This window comes from Malus domestica, chromosome 13, assembly GCF_042453785.1.
Source record: "Malus domestica chromosome 13, GDT2T_hap1".
NCBI lineage: Eukaryota > Viridiplantae > Streptophyta > Magnoliopsida > Rosales > Rosaceae > Malus > Malus domestica.
In genome coordinates this window covers 10561853-10583563 of record NC_091673.1, presented here as the reverse complement: position 1 = coordinate 10583563, position 21711 = coordinate 10561853, and the positions used below count along the sequence as shown (strand labels likewise).

At 41.1% G+C, this 21711-nt stretch overlaps 1 protein-coding gene and 1 pseudogene across 1 annotated transcript; one reads left to right on the top strand and one right to left on the bottom strand.

Annotated features, from left to right (window-relative positions):
* Positions 1–622: 622 nt before the first annotated feature.
* Positions 623–17956, top strand: LOC103452685 (pleiotropic drug resistance protein 3-like; annotated as a pseudogene).
* An 861-nt stretch (positions 17957–18817) lies between these two features.
* Positions 18818–21611, bottom strand: LOC103452628 (pentatricopeptide repeat-containing protein At3g06430, chloroplastic-like). Its single transcript, XM_008392149.4, has 2 exons — positions 20842–21611; positions 18818–20594 (listed from the first exon to the last, which is right to left on the bottom strand). Exons 1-2 carry the CDS (start codon positions 21556–21558, stop codon positions 19311–19313), a joined length of 2001 nt encoding a protein of 666 aa, XP_008390371.1. The 5' UTR covers positions 21559–21611; the 3' UTR covers positions 18818–19310.
* Positions 21612–21711: the final 100 nt, after the last annotated feature.

Sequence of the window (21711 nt, the reverse complement as noted above, 5' to 3'; positions counted from 1 at the left end):
AACCACAGGTTTTATTATTCCAAGAAAAGAAAATAAAGTTTGCAAGTTAAATAAGTCACTTTATGGATTGAAACAGGCTCCCACACAATGGCATGCAAAATTTGATAGTTTGGTTACTTCAAATGGTTTTAAAATAAATGAAAGTGACAAATGCATCTATTATAAGTCTGAAAGTAATATATGCCTATATGTGGATGATTTGCTTATTTTTGGTTCGAATATTCATGTTGTGAATAATGTCAAATCTTTGTTATCTGCTAATTTTGATATGAAAGACTTGGGTGAAGTTAGCGTAATACTTGGTTTGAAAATAACTAGGTTTGAACATGGGTTTTCTTTAGATCAATCTCACTACATAGAAACAATTTTAAGAAAGTATAATTATTTTGATTGTAAACCAGCATGTACTCCTCATGATCCTAGTGTAAAATTGTTCAAGAACATTGGTGACAGTGTTAAACAATCTGAGTATGCGAGTATTATTGGTAGCATTCGTTATGCTACTGATTGCACTAGGCCTGATATATCTTATGTCGTAGGAGTTTGATGCAGGTTTACTAGTAGACCTAGTTTGGAGCATTGGCATGCCATAGATAGGCTTATGAGATACCTTAAAAGGACAATGAATTTTAGATTACACTATGAGAAGTTTCCCGCTGTCCTAGAAGGTTGCAGTGCCGCTGATTGGAATACCCTTTCAGATGACTCTAAAGCCACTAGTGGATGTATTTTTAGTCTTGGTGGTGGGGTTGTATCATGGAAGTCTAAGAAACATACTATCATGGCTCAGTCCACTATGGAGTCAGAATTAATAGCGCTAGCTACGACAAGCGAAGAAGCAGGATGGTTGAGAAACCTACTGTCAGATACCTCTTTATGGGAGAAACCGATTCCAGCAGTTTTGATCCATTGTGATAGCACATCGGCAATAGCTAAAGTGCAAAATCATTATTATAATGGGAAAGGGCGACAAATACGTCGTAAGCACATCACTGTAAGAGATTACCTGTCTAATGGAGCTGTGAGAGTGGATCATATACGGTATGAAGAAAACTTGGTTGATCCTTTGACAAAAGGACTAGCACGAGAAAAGGTTTGGAAAACCTCGAAAGGGATGGGACTAAAGCCCTAGAGAATTGAGTTATTTGTGATAGCAACCCAACCTATAGACTAGAGATCCCAAGAAATAGGTTCAAAGGGTAATAACAAGTCACAAGTGATAAGAGTGAAGTCTTGCTAATTTTAGTTTGGAATATTATTCCATGTCCATCCCTAAGAAGCATGACATCCTGAAGCGTATTTAGGTTGAGATTTTTTTTTCTCTTAGTAAGGTCTATACTCTATGTTAAGTGAGATATCTAGCTACAGGAATACCTTGATAGTCTTAACTATGTGAATGTGGAAGTGATGCCGCTTCCTATGAAATCTTGAGCAAGTTTCTAGAGCGTTCACTATACTGGGATACAAGCACATGGTTGTAATGTGCTGGCTTTTTGAACTTCACCTTAATAAAGTTGTGTGTGTGGTGTTGTTAGGGATAGAGTTCAAAACTATAAGTTACTCTAGTATAATCTCGATCACTAACACTATGTATAGATTTAAGTTGAGAAACACATTTACTTCTGTATAGCTTTACGATATATTGCTTGATGTATAGTTTTAAACAAAAACAAGTGGGGGATTGTTGAGTAAATATGTTTTTATTTAAATATTTAAATATATTTATGTTTTATTTTATTACCAATATTATATACATAACGTTTTGTTTTATTACCAATATTCTATGCATAACTGCCAATTGATTTTGACTTTTCAATTAGGTAAGGAGTTATCTCCTTTTAAGTTTGAAACGTGCCATTCCTTCTTTGTATAGAGAAGAAGATCATGTCATGATACATAATCAAACCGTTTTATTTGACTTACGTTTTGATTTTGTCCTGCTTTCAATTTTCTCAAACCCTCAACATCTCTTTCGTCTAAATGTATATATAGTAGTCCCTGGATCATTGAAAGTATGCGGAAAAAAAAGAAGATATATTTTCTAATATATAGTTTTGGTTAGCAACATATTGAGAGAATGTGAATTCGAAGGTTCTTCTACTGTACAAGGAAGAACTTTATCAGAAGAAGAAGAAGAAGGTTTTGGGCTGTTTTATCCTAGGACGATGTGGTGTTTGTGAACTGCTTGCACACTTTGGGTAGAGCCGCGAAACGTCTTAAAGAAAGCGACTTAGTCCGCAACTCATCCCAATAATCATTCACCACTCAAGGCTTCTACATTTTTTTAGGTAACTTCGTTCCTTTCTATTTCAGTTTACAACACTTATAATGGTTACAAGCTAGATGAGTTTGTTCCCCAAAAAACATCAGCTTACATTAGCCAGCATGACCTTCACCTGCCTGAGATGACTGAGGGAAACAATTGACTTTTCCTCCCGCTGCCAGGGTGTTGGCAGTAGAGCTGGTGCATATTCCTTATCCCCTATTGCATTTACTATTGGGTTAGTCGTGTACTTCTATTGACGTATGAAGTTTAATTTCGATCGTATTTTATGCATATATAATAATGGAGCTCAGCAGAAGGGAAAAAGAAGCAGGAATAGTCCCCGATCCAGATATTGACACCTACATGAAGGTAATTGTAAAGTCTCATAACATTCCTTTTAGTAAATCTTACCACCCTTTTGTGTTAGAGGTTTTAGAGATTTACATAATACTCACAGGCCATTTCAGTTGAAGGACAAAGGGAAAATCTCCAAACCGATTATGTTTTGAAGGTAAATTTTTCTCCAACCAGTGTTGGACATGGACAATGCTGACATTAAGTAGTTCAAACGTGACATTTCTAACTCACTCGGACAGGAAAAATGAATTACGATATTTTGGAATCTCTTTAGATACTTGGACTGGGTATGTGTAGTGAGTGACACAATGGTTGGTGATGCATTAAGAAGAGGCATTTCTGGTGGCCAGAAGAAAAGGCTGACAACCGGTAGTGAAATCTTGAATCCGAGGGAAATTTGAATGTAATTACTAATTCCCATGTAGAAAAATGTTTCAAACATAACATTCCTCTTCTGTTTAATCTTCAGGAGAAATGATTGTAGGTCCTACAAAAGCTCTTTTTATGGATGAGATATCAACGGGATTAGACAGTTCTACAACCTTTCAGATAGTTACCTATCTTCAGCAGCTGGTGCATATCACAGATACAACTGCATTGGTATCACTTCTCCAACCAGCACCCGAGACCATTGATATTTTTTATGATGTAATACTAATGGCAGAGGGGAAGATAGTTTACCACGGTCATCGCAGCCACGCAGTTGAGTTTTTCGAAGACTCTGGTTTCAAGTGCCCACCAAGAAAGGGTGCTGCAGATTTCCTTCAAGAGGTGATCTCAAAGAAGGATCAAGCACAATACTGGAAGCATGATAACATTCCCTACGGTCATGTTTCTGCAAACAAATTTTTTGAACTTTTCAGAGCAAGTTACTCGGGGAAGAAATTAGACGATGAGCTCTCAAAACCATACAATAAATCACAGTGCCATGATAATGCCTTATCATTTAGTACTTACTCTGTGAGCAAATGGGAGTTGTTCAAAGGTTGTATGGCCCGAGAGCTTCTTCTCATGAAACGGAATTCCTTTCTCTACGTATTCAAAACAGCTCAGGTTTACTGCCTAATGATATCACTTTTAGGGGTTGTACTTCTGAAGTTAAACTCAAAATCACTTACTATATTTTCTCTCTTTTTTTCCCACAGCTTGTCATCACTGCATTTATTACAATGGCAATCTGTATAAGCACCCGTAGGACCGTGGATTTGATAAATGCAAGTTTTTTTATGAACTCATTGTTTTATACACTTATTCGACTTATGACCAACGGAATTGCAGAGCTGTGACTGTTACTAGATTACCAGTGGTTTACAAGCAAAGAGGATTCAATCTGTATCCAGCATGGGCGTATTCTCTTCCAGTCTATCCTGAAGGTTCCATTTTCAGTGATTGATTCACTGCTGTGGACAGCAATAACTTACCATTTGATTGGGTACGCTCCAGACATAAAAACGTAAGATCTCAACTTTATAGTCACACGACAGAACATGAAAGGCTTGAACAATAATCATAATAATGCCTCAAGAATATGCTATGGTTTTTAGGTTCTTCTTCCAGTTCCTTGTGCTATTTGCTCTCCATCAAGCATCGACATCCATATGTCGTTTAATTGCTGTAGTTTTCCAAACTATGGTTGTTGCATCAACTTGCGGTATTTTAATCCTAGTGCTAATGTTTTTATCCGGAGGCTTCATCTTGCCACGATGTAAGTCCATTTATCGTATTTTTCCTTTAGTTACATTCAACTACAACTAGACTAATAAGGGGTGTTTTGCAGCCTCTTTACCTCCTTGGTTGCGTTGACTATTCTGGTGTTCACCTATGACTTATGGGGAAATCGGTACAACTCTAAACGAGTTCCTCGCTCCTCGCTGGCAAAAGGTACAACTCAAGATGATAAACTTTTTTAGTACCCGATCATCGAAGTCGAATAAGTGTTTTGACAGTGTTAATTCATTTCTTTAGGTCTCAGAGGGAAACACAACCCTAGGGAATAAAGTTCTAACCAGGCATGGTTTGAACTTTGATGGCTATTTCTATTGGATATCAGTAGGAGCATTACTCGGGTTCACAATGCTGTCTGATCTTGGATTTATTTTAGCATTAACTTACTTAGATTCATTTTAATTGACAGATGATAACTTAAGTATTACAATCCACTTCATCAGTTTACTTAAGCTTTTCCTCATACAGCTCCACATCAGTTTACTTAAGCTTTTCCTCATACAGCTCCAAAGGTGTATCGGGCTATTGTTTCGAAAAAAAGATTATCTCAACTTTGAAGAAGGGGAGCTCGCAAAACTGGTGCTTTTTGGGCAGGAAATCTGGTTGGTGGGCGTTCCTGGCTCGAGCACACAGCTGCCCGAGGAGTTGGCACTTTGGTTGATTGTTGGGCTCCTGCTTGTCACAATACTGCAAGAGGAAAACAAAGTTAGTTCTGAAAGGTGCCTTTGTGGGGCCTTAGGTATAGGCCTTGAGGCTCGCATTCAAAACTAACTAGGTGCTTAGGCGTGCCACTGCCATCTCTGTATGGCAGATGTAGAACAAGTGTGTTTTAAGCCGATTACTTGCACCCCAAGTTATTTCTGACTTCTTGTTTATCAAAGGATTGTTGTAGATGGATTAAGTCTACATTAAGTTATTTTCTATGCCTTGAGATCAAAGACTTTTAGTTATTTTGTATGCTTGAGGGGTGAAGGCTTAGATCTGATCAAGTCATCAGTTTAATTCATTTCAATTCTTGATAAAACCACTAAGTGAACCAGATCTGAGAACTGATGGGGCTTTGGGTCATCAAAGGACTGGAAATAACTTGAATATAAACTACGGAATACATTATAACACCATATTTGTTAATTGAAAGATAAAAACAAAGAGAGTTGGGCAAGATTTCACTTTGTCAAGCAAGGTTAAACGCCTTGCGATCTCTTCTCTTTGCAGTTTACAAAAGAATTGAGTACTAAAGGAGATGACTGGAAACGAGTTTATACACGAGGGATCGATACTACAACATTTAGAAAAATGTAGCAGAGCTTTTACATAGAAAAAAGATGTCTTTCTAAGGAAATCTAAGGCTAAAAGGGTGCAGAGTCTGGACAAAGCACAGCTTTCTGGGTATTTGCTTGGATGAGAGACAAGTTGTATGTTTGATTGATTGAGTGTCCTTGTCTCTGAGCCCTCTTCCTCCTTTTATAAACGAATTAGTCCGACCGCTTGTAGCTTTGTTCTTACCCAAAAGCAATTGAATGGTAGTGACTCATCAATATTTTACTTGTATTGCCACTGAAAAGTACTTTTGGGCTGAGAGTAGGTTGATTTTCATCAGTTGTCACTTCTCTTGTAAGCACTTAGCCTTTGCATTAATAGGAGAGTGCCAATTGGTCTTGAGATGGACGGTCTGGGCTTGGTGCTGGGCTTCGGACGAAACTCTTCTTATTGAACTCTTTTGGGCTTTCTCTCCTATAAGCCCAATGTTAAATATTAACCCAAACTGGTGCACCGTTGGAAAATGAATCAACTCTATCCGATTTATTCAAAACCATGGGAGAAAAGATAACACTAGGTGAGATGAATTGTTGCATCCAGTTTATCCGGGTTATCAGTTTCACATTTTCCATTCAAAGCAACGAGCAAGGAATTTTTTTAACAACTGAATTATTCGAGAGTAAATCAATTTGTTAAACAGGGAGAATGGTCCTGCCGTTCGAGCCACTGACAATCTCATTTAAGGACGTGCAGTATTATGTTGATACACCTCCGGTAATTAATCAAATCATTAGTCAATTTTCACATATTAGTATCATTGGAAAACTATTTAGTTGTATTTTAACTTCATTCCTTCTTAAAAAAGGAAATGAGACAGCATGCTTTCAAGGAGAAAAAGCTTCAGTTGCTTAAAGATATAACAGGAGCATTCAGTCCAGGAATTCCTACCGCATGGGGCTGGAAAAACAACTCTCATGGATGTTCTTTCTGGAAGGGAAACAGGAGGTAGTATCGTGGGAGATATAAGAATCGGAGGGTACCCCAAGGTCCAGAAGACATTTGCAAGAATATCAGGATACTGCGAGCAGACTGATATACATTCTCCACAGATCACGGTAGAAGAATCGCTTATGTTCTCAGCTTGGTTGAGGTTGCCACACGAAACTGATCCAGACATAAAAGCTGTAGGATGATATTCTTTCAATTTATCAATAATATGCAAATTTCCTGGAACATATAAAAGAAAGTATCCTTTGCTTAATCTATGCAGAAATTTGTGGAGGAAGTCATTCAAACGATTGAACTGGAGGATATAAGAGATTCCTTAGTTGGCATTCCTGGACAAACTGGCCTATCTACTGAACAGCGCAAAAGGCTAACAATTGCAGTGGAGCTTGTATCCAACCCATCAATAATATTTATGGATGAACCTACGTCAGGCTTAGACGCCAGAGCAGCTGCAATTGCCATTTGCGTAGTAAAGAATGTTGTTTCCACAGGAAGGACAACTGTTTGCACAATCCACAAGCCAAGCATTGATATTTTTCAGTCATTTGACGAGGTAGTATAACGAGCATTGTCATGGAGTCCAAGAAAACTAAACCAAATCATAAAAGCCACTCGATCACTAACGGAAGACATTGATTTTTGCAGTTACTTTTGATGAAAAGGGGAGGCCAAATCATCTATTCTGGAGTTCTCGGTCATCACTCGAGTAAACTCGTCAAATATTTTGAGGATATTCGTGATGTACCAAAGATCAAAGAAAATTACAATCCAGCAACTTGGATGTTAGAAGTTACTTCTGCCTCAGTAGAGGCAAAACTTTGTTTAGATTTTGCTGAAATTTATAAACCCTCTACTCAGTATAGGTAAGGGCATATCTCTAATATTTCCATTATTTTAGGATTAATCATGTATTTATTTCAATCATCAAATTTATATGTTTGTTTCCTTCTTTTTCAGAGAGACACGGTCGAGTTGGTTAGCCGGTTGAGCGAACCAAAGCCGGGTTCAAGGGGCTTGAACCTTCCCACTCCTTTTGCTCAAAATAGCTGGGTGCAGTTTAAGGCATGTCTGTGGAAACAACACTTGTCCCACTGGAGAAGTCCAAAGTACAATCTAGCACGTTTCGCGTTTATTTTCGCTCTATCAGTGTGGTTCGGAACAATCTTTTGGCAGAAAGTGAAGGAAATGTAAGCCCCGACCCATTTCCACCCTCTTCATACTATATATTTCACAGAGAAAAAGAAAAAGAAAACTACGCTTGTTGAACAAAAAAAATATGAAAAAATAAAGTCCATTCAAATTGAGTCAAACTTCAAGGTAAAACAAAAATGTAATCCAACCCAAAAGATGAGGATGAGCTTTACATACAAATACATTCAGGAATAAATAAAAAATTTATAATTTTTTTCCTACATAAGGGGGGAAGTAACGTGCAAAAAACAGGTGCTCCCCCATTTTCTGCAACAAAAAGAAACGTGGAGTCAGAAAAGGGGGTTAACAGAAAGTGGCAGGAGGTCATGGTCTCCATCTTCCCCCACGTAACAAATTCTAGAGCCTTCTTGGGAAAAGATAACTCAAAAGAAGGTATTTTGGCTCAATCCCTCGATGCCCTAGAGGGTGCATTATCATTGATTTAAATAGTGTACAATGACTTGATTTACAAGTATAATTAATCTACAAAGAATACATAAAGGGAATGTTTTAATAAAACAGGGAAATCTGGAAATCATGATGAAACAGGAAACAATCCCAAGAGATCAGGAATGTATCATCCTTTACGCCCCCGCAAGCTGACAGTACAATCAAGTACAGGAAGCTTGGAAACCAGAAGTCGAAAACGAGGAAGAGAAAGGCCCTTGGTGAAGAAGTCAGCAATCTGATCATGAGTAGAAAGATAACGAACATCAATCTCCTTGCGAACAACCTTTTCACGAACATAATGGTAATCCACCTCAACATGCCGAGTGCGGGCATGAAACACCGGGTTGGAAGCAAGGGATATAGCACTGATATTGTCACAAAACAGTGTAGGACAATGTAGAGGAAACTGGAGGTCACGGAACAGCATACGAAACCATGAAAGAGTGGCAGCGGTGATTGCAAGTTGACGATACTCGGCTTCAGTGCTGGACCGAGAGACCCCATTTTGTTTCTTGGCACTCCATGAGACAAGATTGGAACCCAGATACAAGCAATAGCCCCCGGTGGAACGCCGATCATCAGGATCCCGGCATAATCGGCATCGGAAAATGCTGTAAGACGAAAGGAACCAGGCTTGTAGGTAAGACCGTGAGAAGTAGTGCCGACAAGGTAACGAAGAATGCGTTTGACGGCGGCCCAATGAGTAGAAGTCGGCTGGTGAAGAAATTGGCAGACTTGGTTGACGGCGAAGTTGATGTCGGGACGAGTGAGAGTCAAGTATTGAAGGGCGCCGACAACACTTCGGTATTCAATAGGATCCGGCAGAGGGTCACCATCCTGAAGACTGAGCCGTCGCCCACTAACGGCAGGAGTAGGAACCGGCTTAGCACCATGCATTTTGGTGCGGTGAAGTAGGTCAGTGGCATACTTTTGTTAGGAAAGAGAGAGACCTGATGGAGTGCGGACCACCTCCATGCCTAAGAAATAATGAACCGGTCCAAGGTCCTTCATAGAGAAACGGATGCCCAAATTCTTAATGAGGGTGACAATATGAGGGATTATTCCCGGTGACCAAAATATCATCAACATAAATTAAGAGATAAATGCGAGTAGAGCCATGAATATAGGTAAAAAGCGAGTGATCCGCAGTAGAGGGACGAAAACCCAAATCTTCCAAATGAGTGGAAAAACATTGGAACCATGCACGGGGCGCCTGCTTGAGCCCATATAAAGAACGACGAAGGCGGCACACATGATGAGGGAACTGTGGATCAACAAAGCCACGAGGTTGGTGCATATAGACCTCCTCAGACAAAGAGCCATGAAGAAAAGCATTCTGAACATCCAACTGACGAACAGGCCATTGAAACTGAACTGAAAGAGCCAAAATTAAGCGAATAGTAGAGTGATTGACAACAGGACTAAAAGTTTCACCATAATCAAGGCCGGGTTGCTGATGAAAACCATTGGCTACCAAACGAGCCTTATACCGCTGAATAGACCCATCATAATTCTGTTTAATACGAAACACCCATTTGTTTGGCAAAATATTCATAGAAGCGGTACGAGGAACAAGAGTCCAAGTACCAGCACGTTGAAGTGCATTAAATTCATCGGCCATCGCAGTACGCCATTCGGGAAAAGTGTTGGCCTGACTAAAACAAGTAGGCTCAATAGGACCGGTAGAAGAAGAAATGGCAGCAGAAAAAACATATTTATGAGGCTTAAGAGAAGCCGTTTTGGACCTAGTGAGCATACCATGGGAAGTAGAGGGCACGGCAGGTGGTACAGCAGCAGATGGAGCCTCGGGAGGCGCATCAGGTTGAACTGCAGAGGCAACAGCAGGCGTGGGCCTGGGAGTGACAGATGGGGTTGCTGCTTGTGCAAAAGAAAGAACCCGCCTGTGAGGGTCACGGGAGTAAACCTGTAGGGCCGGCTGTGGTGGGTCGGATGATGGACTGGATTGATGAGTCTCCAAAGAGGGGGACACAACCACCGGTTGGCTGCTAGACGGTCGGGGGGCATGCGGAAGAGGCCCAGTGATTTCTAAAACAGGAGGAGGAGACGAGGCCGGGGAGGATGGGGCAAGAGAGCCAGAGATGGCCTTGAAAGGAAAATTACCTTCATCAAACACAATATGGCGTGATAAAAAGATGCGGTTAGTAGAGATGTCTAAGCACCGAGAACCTTGATGATTGAGAGAGTAACCAAGAAAAACACATTTAGTAGAACGAAACTGGAGTTTATTATTATTATAGGGTCGTAGGTGGGGAAAACATGCACACCCAAAGGTCTTTAAAAAACTATAATCAGGTTCCTTAAGAAACAACTTTTGATAAGGAGACATAAAACCAAGTACTTTAGAGGGGAGGCGATTGAGAAGATAAACTGCTGTGTGCATGGCCTTAGCCCAATAGGCAGGAGGCATCGACGCATGGGCCATTAAAGTAAGTCCAGTGTCGACAATGTGACGATGTTTGCGTTCCGCCAAACCATTTTGTTCGGGATGGTGAGGGCATGAGAGACGATGATGAATACCATGGTGAAGAAAAAAATTCTTGAATTGGTGACTAGTGTATTCGCCCCCACCATCGGACTGAAACATCTTAATTTTAGTGGAGAATTGATTTTCAACCAAGGTCTTAAAGTGAGTAAAAATATTAAAGACTTCAGATTTCAATTTCATGGGATAAATCCAAGAATAACGAGAGAAATTATCAACAAAAAGAACATAATATTGGAAACCACTAACAGATTTATTGGACGCACTCCACACGTCGGAGTGAATAAGCTCAAGAGGAGCTTGAGTAACAAACAATGATGCAGAAAAAGGTAACTTAACACTTTTGCCTAAAGGACAAGAATGACACATAAAAGTATTGAGATTGAGGTTGCCAGAAACAGGCAACTTATTCGAATGCCTAGAAAAAAGAAATTTTAAAATGGAAGAAGATGGATGGCCTAAACGAGAGTGCCAGACATCACTACCAACACGAACACCAAGAAAAGCAGCACGACCATGAGCAGTCGGTGATGAAGAGGAAAAGGGATAAAAGCCATTGCTACTCTTGCCCGAAAAAAGAATCGTCCCCGTCTCCATATCCTGAATATAGAAACAAGAAGGAAACAATGTAATATAACAATTATTATCCAACATAAACCGATTAGCAGACAACACAGAAGTAGAAGCATCCGGACAATGAAGAACATCATTAAGCTTGAAAGAAATATTATTATGAGAGAGAGTGGAGGAGCCAATACGGTTAATGGGCAAACCTGTACCGCCAACGACACCACCGACGGAATCACCACCACGATAATCACGGGACTGAGACAAAGTATTGAGATCATTGGTGATATGCGAGTTTGCCCCGGAATCAATGAGCCAAGGCTGGGAGTGCTGAGCAGTCAAGGCAGTGAGACGGGAAGAAGGAGGACGACCTTCATAAGCCAAATTAAGACGTTGAGCACAGTCAAGAGCACCATGACCAAAAGTATTGCAAATATGGCAGCGAGGACGGGAGGAACCGTGATATGGGGCTGGACCAAGAACCCCAGAAGCATTGTTGGAGCCACGGAAGCGAGAGCCATCGTGCTGAGGACGACCACCACCACGATCGCGAAACGGACGATCATGGAAACCACCAGCACCGCGATAGCCACGATAGCCGTCACCACCATTGTTGCGAGACCCATCATGTTGAGGACGACCACCCCCACGTGAGAAACGGCCAGAGCCACGATCGCCGCCGCGATCAGAAGAGGAGCGGCCATGAAAGGCAGAAGAGCCGCGGGAGGCTACCAGGGCCGAGACGCTGGAGTCCGGCGGAGCAGGAGGATCAGCAAGGCGGAGTTCAGCAACGAGAAGAAGAGCCTCAAGATCAGAAAGGGAGATGGGGTTGTCACGGGCCTGAGCAGCAGCAACAGTGTTCTCAAATTTGGGGCCGACATTAGACATGACGACCGGCACCATGTCATCAGCAGAAACAGGTGCCCCGGCAAGGGCCAATTGATCGGCAATACCATTGATCTTATCAAGAAAGTCAGAAATTGAAGAATCACCTCGTTTGGTCTGGAAGAAAGCAGTACGAAGCTGAAGAATGCGACTTTGGTTTGTAGAAGCAAAACGCTGCTGAAGAGCAACCCAAACATCACGGGCAGTGGAATGACGAGCAGTGGCGGCGAGGGCCTGGTGACCAAGAGAGCCATTGATCCAAGAAAGAACAAGCTGGTCCTTCTGAACCCAGTCAGCATACGCGAGGTTGGGTTTGGAAGAGGCGTTGCCGGTATCGTCGGACAAGAACGCCGAGGGGCAGATGGAAGTACCATCAACAAAAGCCAACAATTGACGACTGCGAAGAACAGGTAGCAACTGAGCCAACCAAAGAGGATAATTGGAAGAGTCAAGTTTGATGGAGATCGCATGAGAAACAGAAGGGAAGATGTCGGAGGAAGGAGTAGTCGAACTGGTTGAGGCAGCCATGGAGAAGAGTAGGAAGAATCCGAAAAGAAAAAAAAGACGTTAGTCACTGGCTCTGAGTACCATAAAAGATAACTCAAAAGAAGGTATTTTGGCTCAATCCCTCGATGCCCTAGAGGGTGCATTATCATTGATTTAAATAGTGTACAATGACTTGATTTACAAGTATAATTAATCTACAAAGAATACATAAGGGGAATGTTTTAATAAAACAGGGAAATCTGGAAATCATGATGAAACAGGAAACAATCCCAAGAGATCAGGAATGTATCATCCTTTACTTGGGATGCCTATAAATAGGCATCAACTACAGCAAGAGAAAAAAAAAAAAAAAGACAAGGGTACTCTGCAAAAATTGAGAGACAGAAAAGCGCAATGAAGACAACAGAGAATGAGAGGCAAAGCAAGAGAGCAAAGGCAAAAGAGAAACAAAAGAAGAAAAAAGAAGAAGATATCAAGTGCTACCCGCAAGAACAAAGAGCAGGAAATGCTACAAAGCATTTAAAGGTATAAATCTATCCTTCTAAATCTTTCTTTGTATGCTTTCTCTCGGCTTTGCAAGAAGAAAAAAAAACAATTTGTTTCTCTCCCATCCCCAGTCCCATGAATTTCTTCGGGGTGGTCTAAACCACCCCGTGAAGTTCCAACCAGGTCTAGGTGATCACTGCACTACGGCAACACCACCATTTTTCAACCGTCGTCTCTGTCAGTCCTCCGGAAGAAGCCCAAGGGCAGTGCAGTTCGTGATCCGAAGGTGATGAAACCAGGTGACGTAGTTGGGCACGCCAGTCCAGACCATCAACAAATTTGACGAAGGTTTGAGCAAGAAGATGGCAGCGGTGTGAAATAGCTAATGAAGGCAACATTGCAATAAACCGCCGACGTTAGACGGAAGCCCAAACAGAGACAGCAGCTGCGCCATGTCTTCAACATCATCGACACCCTGCAACTTGTGATGTCCAACGGAGATTTCATCAAAACACAGCAGCAAATCGTCTTCCCACAACCTCCTGTAGCCTCTTGGGTGTCTAAAGAAGTTTTCGACATCTCCCTTCCTCTTTTCAGAGATGCAACGGAGAATAAGCCGTCACTCTGCACATTTGAACAAGTGGAGAACAAGAACCCAACATGCCCAGCTATGGTCCCGAAGCTTCTGTCGGTCGACGGGCCATGGTCTTCTTCAAAAACTTTTGGCGTTCTTCATTGAGACAGAAACCCAAAGAAAGCCCAGCCAAAGAAGAATAGGCGCTAGTTGCCACTGACCAAGTTTCATTCAAATTCCTGTTTAAATTAGGAATTGAAGAAAAAATCTCCAACAAGCAAAAGATGATTCGTGATTTTAGTCGAAGACTAGTTTTACCCCTGTGAAGACAAATCCATGCAGGAAACAGAAAACTCAAAAGAAAGTGCTTGTTTTTTTTAAAAAAGGCTAAATACGTGGCACCTCAAAGATGAAGTAAGTTATTGTCAAATGTTGGGCAAAGCTAAATTCAAGGTTGAAGACAAAGAAAAAAAAATGTTTAAAACTCATAAGGAGAGAAGAAGAGTTCCAGACCAAAAAGCTTTTGTCAAATCAAAAGTAAAGTTAAAAAAATGTTGATGTGGTCTTCTTTTACTTCATAGCAAGAAAACCACTCACGTGGAGGACAAAAGAAAGTCGTGGAAGACAAAAGAAAGTCATGGTTCCCCCATTTAAAGTATGGGATAAAGTCTTATTGGAATTTGGAGACCTTTGAAGTCAAACAAAGAAAAGAGTAAGGCTTGCTCTCAGATTGGTCAGAAGTTTAGGTCAGATAGGTTCGAAGTCCCATGTTTAAATGGGTTTGAAAAGATCAAAGAAGAATGCTAACTGAAATCAGCACCTCACATGGAAAGTTGCTCACGTAGGGGTCAATAAAGTTATGGGAGTTCTTTATGGAAATTTAACTTGTGCCATTTCAAATTGGATTCCATCATCTTCGAACCATTAGAGCAGCTTTAGCGGAAGCTCCTGCTCGAGGGACGGGGGGAGAAGAAAGAGCCCAAGGCCCTGTCGACCAGCTCCAGCGTGAGCAAGCCCAAGCAGCAGCCAAGGCCCGAGCAAAGGGTCTATGAGGAATTGCCAGCCCGAGTAGGGGCTGACGTCAGGCTGGCGTCAGTCCTTTTTTTTAATTTTTTTCTGTCAGGAATTAGGAAAGGTTGTCGATCACAGTGGTGGTGCAAGGCAGGAAAACGTAGGTCTGCTTGCAGGTGGAGTCTTCCGCCGAAAGGGCGTTCTCGAGAGTGAGGTAGGGAGCCAGGGTGTGGGACCGGTGGTGGTGGTGGACTCTATCGGAGATCAGATCGGATGACGTTGATTGGTTGAAGTCGGAAAGAAGCAGGCGGCCTCTTTGGGCCTGGCCGCAGAGGACCATGAGGAGGAAGAAAGACACATCAGTGGATTTAGACATGGCGGGAGGCGGGTGGGTTCGGTGCTGCTCTCTCTCAAAATTCGCAGCTTCCTCGTTTGAGGAAGAAAACAGGGAGAAATGGGGGAGAAAAAGAGAGAGGGGAGGTAGACTGTCGGCCGGAGAAAAAAAAGAAGACAATGAGGGAGAGGGGAGTGAGAGAGTGGGAAGGAAGAAGAAAACAAAAATGGTAGAAGTTTCGGGAAGAGATTGGAAAAGATAAATTAATAATATAATATTAATTTGTACAAATTAAATAATATAATATTAATTATAAAAATTAATATTTTATTGCCTATTGCCAAGGGTATTCAAGTGCAAGGGTTGAGATACAAAAGTAGTTACTGTTTATTAAGGGTAATTACTGTTTACATGGTGGATTGAATAGTGGATTGCATGGAGAAAGGGCTCCAAAAGTGGAGTTGTTCTTAGGGAGACATACGGCAATGACAAAAGAAAAATAAAGAAAGAAGAAAAGCAAGGGACTTAAAAGCTTGAAAAAGGCATTGGTAAAAATAAAGGAGCTTTGACTCTTGCTTTTATATTTTCCATATGAAAGCAAGGATTTTTTTTGTGCTACCATGCAAAAAAATAAAGGGCAACAATAGAGTGACGGGCTTGTAGGCAAAATAAAATGGGTTCCAAGACAAAATAAATGAAAAGGAAGACAAAGTCAAATACCAATGTAAAAGTGGGTTCATCACAAATATTTACAAGACACAAATGCCACAAGGCTCCGTCAAACTTCAAATGGCACGAATCCATATCAAGTATCAAATGGCACAAAGCCGCGATGAGTCTCAAAAGTTACGAACTACGCCGGTTTGATTCCGTTAAGGATACGTAGGCAGTCTGATATCAAATTTTAGACGCAACCAAGAAATCAAGATGAATCCCTGGTTTGTATAAACTAAATTCACTTCTGCTGCTTTGAACAAAACCCTTGTGGAGTAAATCCCATGAAGGAACAGAGGAAATTTTTTTTTTATTCCAAGCATGATTCTCTACAAATTTGTCAGAAGAAAGGGCAAACGAAAAAGGAAAAGTAAAATTAAACATGGAGTAAGAAATGGTACCAAGCCAGAGTCAAATGCCAAAATATTAGTGGGTTTATCAGAAATAAACCTGTTAATTTTACTCAACGTTTAAGCGGCATAAAACCACTTTAAATGGGACAAAGCTGCCTCAAATGGCTCAAAGCCAATTCAATGGCACGAAGCCGTAAAGCCGAAGAAAAAGTCAAATATCAAATGGCATGAAGCCGCAACAAAATCTCAAGTGGCACGAAGCTATGTTAACTGGCACGAAGCCGTATCAAATTTCAGAATGGCATAAAACCATATCAAATTTATTAAAGCTCCAACGGCTTAAAATCCTCATCTGCATGAGCTGAAACTGCACAAGGCGTCAAACCCCAACAAAACACATAAGGAACTACGAGTGATTTGATCCCTCAACGAGGGTACGTAGGCAATCTAGGGCTCTACCTAGATACAGTCACAAAATCAAATAAACACCCAAATCCTCAAATTACGATTTATTCATATTAGAATCAAAGGGTATTCCTTTCCCAAAAGAAAGGTTGTAATTAATAGGCGCGTAACCTAGAATGAATCAAACTCAAACTAATAAAACCCTCTTCGAAAAATGAACGAGGGTGAAATTATGTCGAGAGAATTATTTGTTTACATATTATGTACAATTTTTGCTCAACAACGCTAAATCCTGTGTTTTTCTTGTTCCTCAAGAAACAATGAGCATGATTTGTTCAACGTGCTTGGGTTACTGTACATTGCTGTAATATTTTTGGGCACAACCAATTGCTCGACGGTTCTGCCTTACGTGGCTACTGAGCGCGCAGTTCTGTACCGGGAAAGATTTGCTGGGATGTACTCATCAAACGCTCATTCGTTTGCACAGGTTCGTACATTTTAACTGGTACTATAACGTAGCTTGTAGTGGAAAGGTTTTTAACATGTCGAAATTTTGAATGTTGTTGTAGGTGGCCATTGAAATAACTTACAAAGTGGTTCAAGCAATTCTGTATGTCATTATTACATACCCTACAATAGGGTACTATTGGTCAGCTACTAAGGTTTTCTGGTACTTCCATGCAACATTCTCTACATTTCTCTAATTTGTATACCTTGGGATGCTGATAGCTTCTTTTAGCACAAGCCTGCAAGTAGCTTCCATTTTCGCAACGGCAATCTACACCATATTGAATCTTTTTTCCGGCTTCCTTGTGCTCGGGCCGGTAACTAAATCTAACTCTCTCTTTAGTCTTTAGCCCTGTTTGAGACTGCTTCTAGAAAAGCCAAAAGACTATGTAGTAAAACTTTAAGAGCTTTTAGTATGCGAAGCCCTCCCAACTGCTTTTTTTGCAACATAACTCTATTAAACAACTTACAGAAAAAGCGCTTATAATTTATAAGCAAAAGTTCTTTCTAAAGAAGCAGTGCCAAATAAACCCTTAATATGACGGTTTACTGTGAGCCTAGCGGACCATGTTCTATATATTTTATGCAGAAAATTCCCAAGTGGTGGATTTGGTTCTATTGGATTTGTCCTACATCATGGTCCCTAAATGCCCTCCTCAGTTCACAATATGGAGACATGAACAAAGAGATTTTGATTTTTGGGGAGCAGAAAACAGTTGCTTCCTTCCTTCAAGACTACTATGGCTTCCATCACGATCGTTTATTCCTCGTGGCGATTGTTCTCATTGCTTTCCCGATTGTTTTCGCTTCACTTTTCGCCTATTCTGTAAGGAAATTAAATTTCCAATGGTAGAAATGGTGGATCCTCTCATTGAAGATGTTTGTATTCGTCTACGTGCCCTTGTTTTTAATCTTAGCCATTCATGTAATAAATAAAGTTATCTTAGCCGTTCAATACTTGTCGAAACTATCCTATCTTCGACTGGAAAGTTAGTACAAATTTTGTAAATGGTGATTCAAATGGAATATATAGGGGGTTATGTGCTTTTGTGAGCTAAAAACTTCTTTGACTTTCTTCGATACGAGAGAAACTTGTGTACAGTTCCTAACTAGGTTAGCTATTTCAACGAGGGAGACTAGTTTGAGGCGAGTGAAACCAAAATATAAGAGTTTTATGCTTTTGTGAAAGCTTCTCTGTGAATAATCGGGTTTAGATGCCATTATTTATAGTGTGAGGTAAGGTGGGACCAAAAGACAACAATTAGTACCTGATTACGATACAAGTCTTCTCTTCTTACACAAGAAAGAGTAAACAATTCAGCATTTCGTTTCAACCAAAAAGCACCCTGTTTGCCTATCTTTACAAGTTTACGTGTAGAATAACCTCCAGGTCACGAATACATTCATCTCTCCTTTATCTCTCATCACGTGATAAGATCATATTAGTTAACGCACCATCATGTCGTTGTCCAAACCACTTTGGACATATTCTTACTACACACGCCGGCATCCAAGTAAAATTTATTATTATTCAACGTTACTGATATTGTTTATTACACTACCAATGCTACTCAAAAGTCAATATAACAAAACTTACATCTTTGATCAAATTACCCCTGCGTTTTGTTGAGCTGGACCCTTACATTTTGGGATAATTGCAGATCAATTGTCTGCCTCAAGTGCCAAAACATTCGAACAACAGCAGCACAAAATGTACCGAAAAGAGCGATTAATTTTCAAAAACAACGTGTTTACAGACCACCTTCTATGATTGTCCAGCAGCTGCTGCAGACAATATATACGTGAAGTTACATTCAAAACATTTCAGGCAATAACAAAAAGCAATTCCTCTGTTGAACACAGTTAAACACTCTTACAAATCGTCGTACAATTTTGCATGCTAGTTTAGAGATCGCATCAAGTTTGGAGAGAGACACTTATCAACTCTGTATGTACAATCATTTTCCATAAAGTTTCACCCGGGTTATCAGTCTATCAGATCAATCCATACAGTCCTTCACCAGAAACATAAAATTGGAGGAAGCAGCATTGCTAACACCCATCCGAGAATGGAAATGTTTGATTACCTGATCGATCGGCAATTTCACAATAAGAGTTTGCTGCTGCCTTAGAAGAACTGCGGGGAATGGAATTGCCCTGTGAGATTAGGGATTTTTGGAGCATACTGTTGCCTCCAAAGATCTCAACTAGACAACACCGCCAGACTCAGCTCCAAAAGCCTGATCACTTTGATTATCTTCAAAACTACTCTGATCACTTTGATTGCCTTCATCACTAATCTGATCACTCTGATTGTCTTCCACACTAATCTGATCACTCTGATTCTCTTCGGCACTAATCTGATCACTTTGATTTTCTTCAACACTAATCTGATCACTTTGATTACCATCAGTACCAATCTCCTGCTTCAAGTAGTAGATCTTGTCGTTCATACCTTCCTTACTATATGCCTCAACCATGACAGAGTATGTTGTGGAATCCGGTTGACATTGCTTCTCTTTCATCCGGTTGAAAACTCTTTCCATCTCCATTAAATCCTCTGCCTTTGCACATGCAGCTATCACCGCATTGTAAAATGTGGTATTCTCAGGTATCTCAAACTTTCCAGCCAACTGAACGCAGCTAACCACCTTATGGAAGAGGCCTGCATTGGCATACCCATTAATAAGGCAGCAGAATGTTTTGGTGTCTGCTTTCATGCCCTCAGCACGCATCTGTTCAAACGTGTATTCCATGTTTTTTGCATCTCCTACGTCCGCGAAAGCCTCTATCACATTGTTGTAAGTTGCGGTTGTCCATGGGAATTGAAGCTTGCGCATGTACTCCATCACAGTTGACATCTTATCATACAGCCTTTTCTTCCCGTAAGCACCAATCAGAATGTTCAAAGTGCGAGTTTCCGGCTCAATCCCAAAATCACGGAATTTCTCATACCATCTCTCCATCATATCTATCTGACCCTTGTTTCCAAACACACTAAGGACAACATTCATTGTCCAGACATCAGGCTTGCAACTTGTACCCTCCAGCATCCCGGACAACACTTTTTCCATCTGGTCATACTTCCCGGCCTTACCATATCCACTCAACACTATGTTTTGGGTGACTGTATTCGGAGCTATCAACCGCTCAGCCATTTCCTCATACAAGGACTCAACTAAATCAAACTTCAAATGATCAATGCAAACCTTTATCAAGGTACTGTAAGTAAAAACGTCAGGCTGGCATTGCGGGAGAGTCTTCATCAGGTTAAGAACAGAAAATGCCTCGTCAATCAGATTGTTCCGGCAATAAGCCGCGAGCAAGGCTGTGTAAAGGTCAAGAGTTGGTTCACAGCCCTCTTCAACCATTGTATCGAAAAGCTGGCGGGCACGATTGGGTTGGCCGCACCTTCCAAGCATACCAATGAGTTTCATGTAAGTCCCTTCTTTCGGTTGATAAAATGGTTGTTCCCTAAGCATGTCAAACACCTGAACGTAATAGTACCCAATTTCATCATACATTTTCCAAACAAAAACACCCAATTAATTATAATTCCACTAAAATCATTCAGCTAAAAAGATCACATTTTTCAAGAACATGGTTCAAGAAACTAAATTGGTAAGCATAAAAATACCATTTTTTTAAATTTTGCATCAATTTACATTCACCAAACTAAAAACACATAAGAAAAAAGATGAAAAATTTGTTAATTTTTGTTTAGATTAAGGCAAAAACCTCAAGAGCTTGGAGCCACTGCTTCTTGTCAATGGCGTCTGACAGGGCCTCCGTGACGGTGTTGACCCAGGCCTTGGCATTGTTCTTCCGGTCCAGCTTCTTCTTCACATTTTTCAAAGGGGGTTTTCTATAAATAGCCGGAATCGACGTCTCCGAGACCCCCGGGAACTCCCCTTGCTTCCAGTGCTTCTTTCTGTTGTCGGAAGACGGATATGAAGCGGAACGAGCGGAGGTTTTTCTGTAAGTCGCCGGAGTCGACGTCTCCGAGACGCCCGGGAACTCACCTCGCTTCCAGTGCTTCTTTCTGGTGTCGGAAGACTCAGATGAAGTGGAACGACCAGGGGTTTTTCTGTGATTCGCCGGAGTCGACGTCTCCGAGACGCCCGGGAACTCACCTCGCTTCCAGTGCTTCTTTCTGGTGTCGGAAGACTCAGATGAAGTGGAACGACCAGGGGTTTTTCTGTAATTCGCCGGAGCCGACGTCTCCGAGACGCCTGGGTATTCACCTTTCTTCCAGTGCCTCTTTCTGGTGTCGGAAGACGGAGATGGAGTGGAGCGACGGCTTACAGCTGGGTTGGCGAATGCGCGGAGGAGCAGCTTAAAGTTGGGGTATTGGGATTTCTGGGAGGCGGCGGCGGTGGCGGTGGAGTATTTGTTGAAAGGAAGAGGATGAGGGAGGAGAGAGGAAGAGAAGGAGAGAGAGATTGAAGAAGCCATGGATGGCTTTGGCCTGCAAAATTGTTAGAGCAGTGACGGGGTAGTGAGTAGTGAGGTGGATTTTAGGAGGCAGGGCATGCAAATGACCTCTTTACCCTTTATTTTCTTATCCTCAAATTTTATTTTATTTTTTTGAATTTCAGAAAATAAAAT

Coding starts and splice junctions, on each gene's coding strand:
- LOC103452628 (XM_008392149.4), bottom strand. CDS start 21,558: ATGGCTTCTTCAATCTCTCTCTCCTTCTCTTCCTCTCTCCTCCCTCAT. Junction 20,595..20,841: donor AGTGGCTCCAAGCTCTTGAG/GTTTTTGCCTTA, acceptor TATTACGTTCAG/GTGTTTGACATGCTTAGGGA.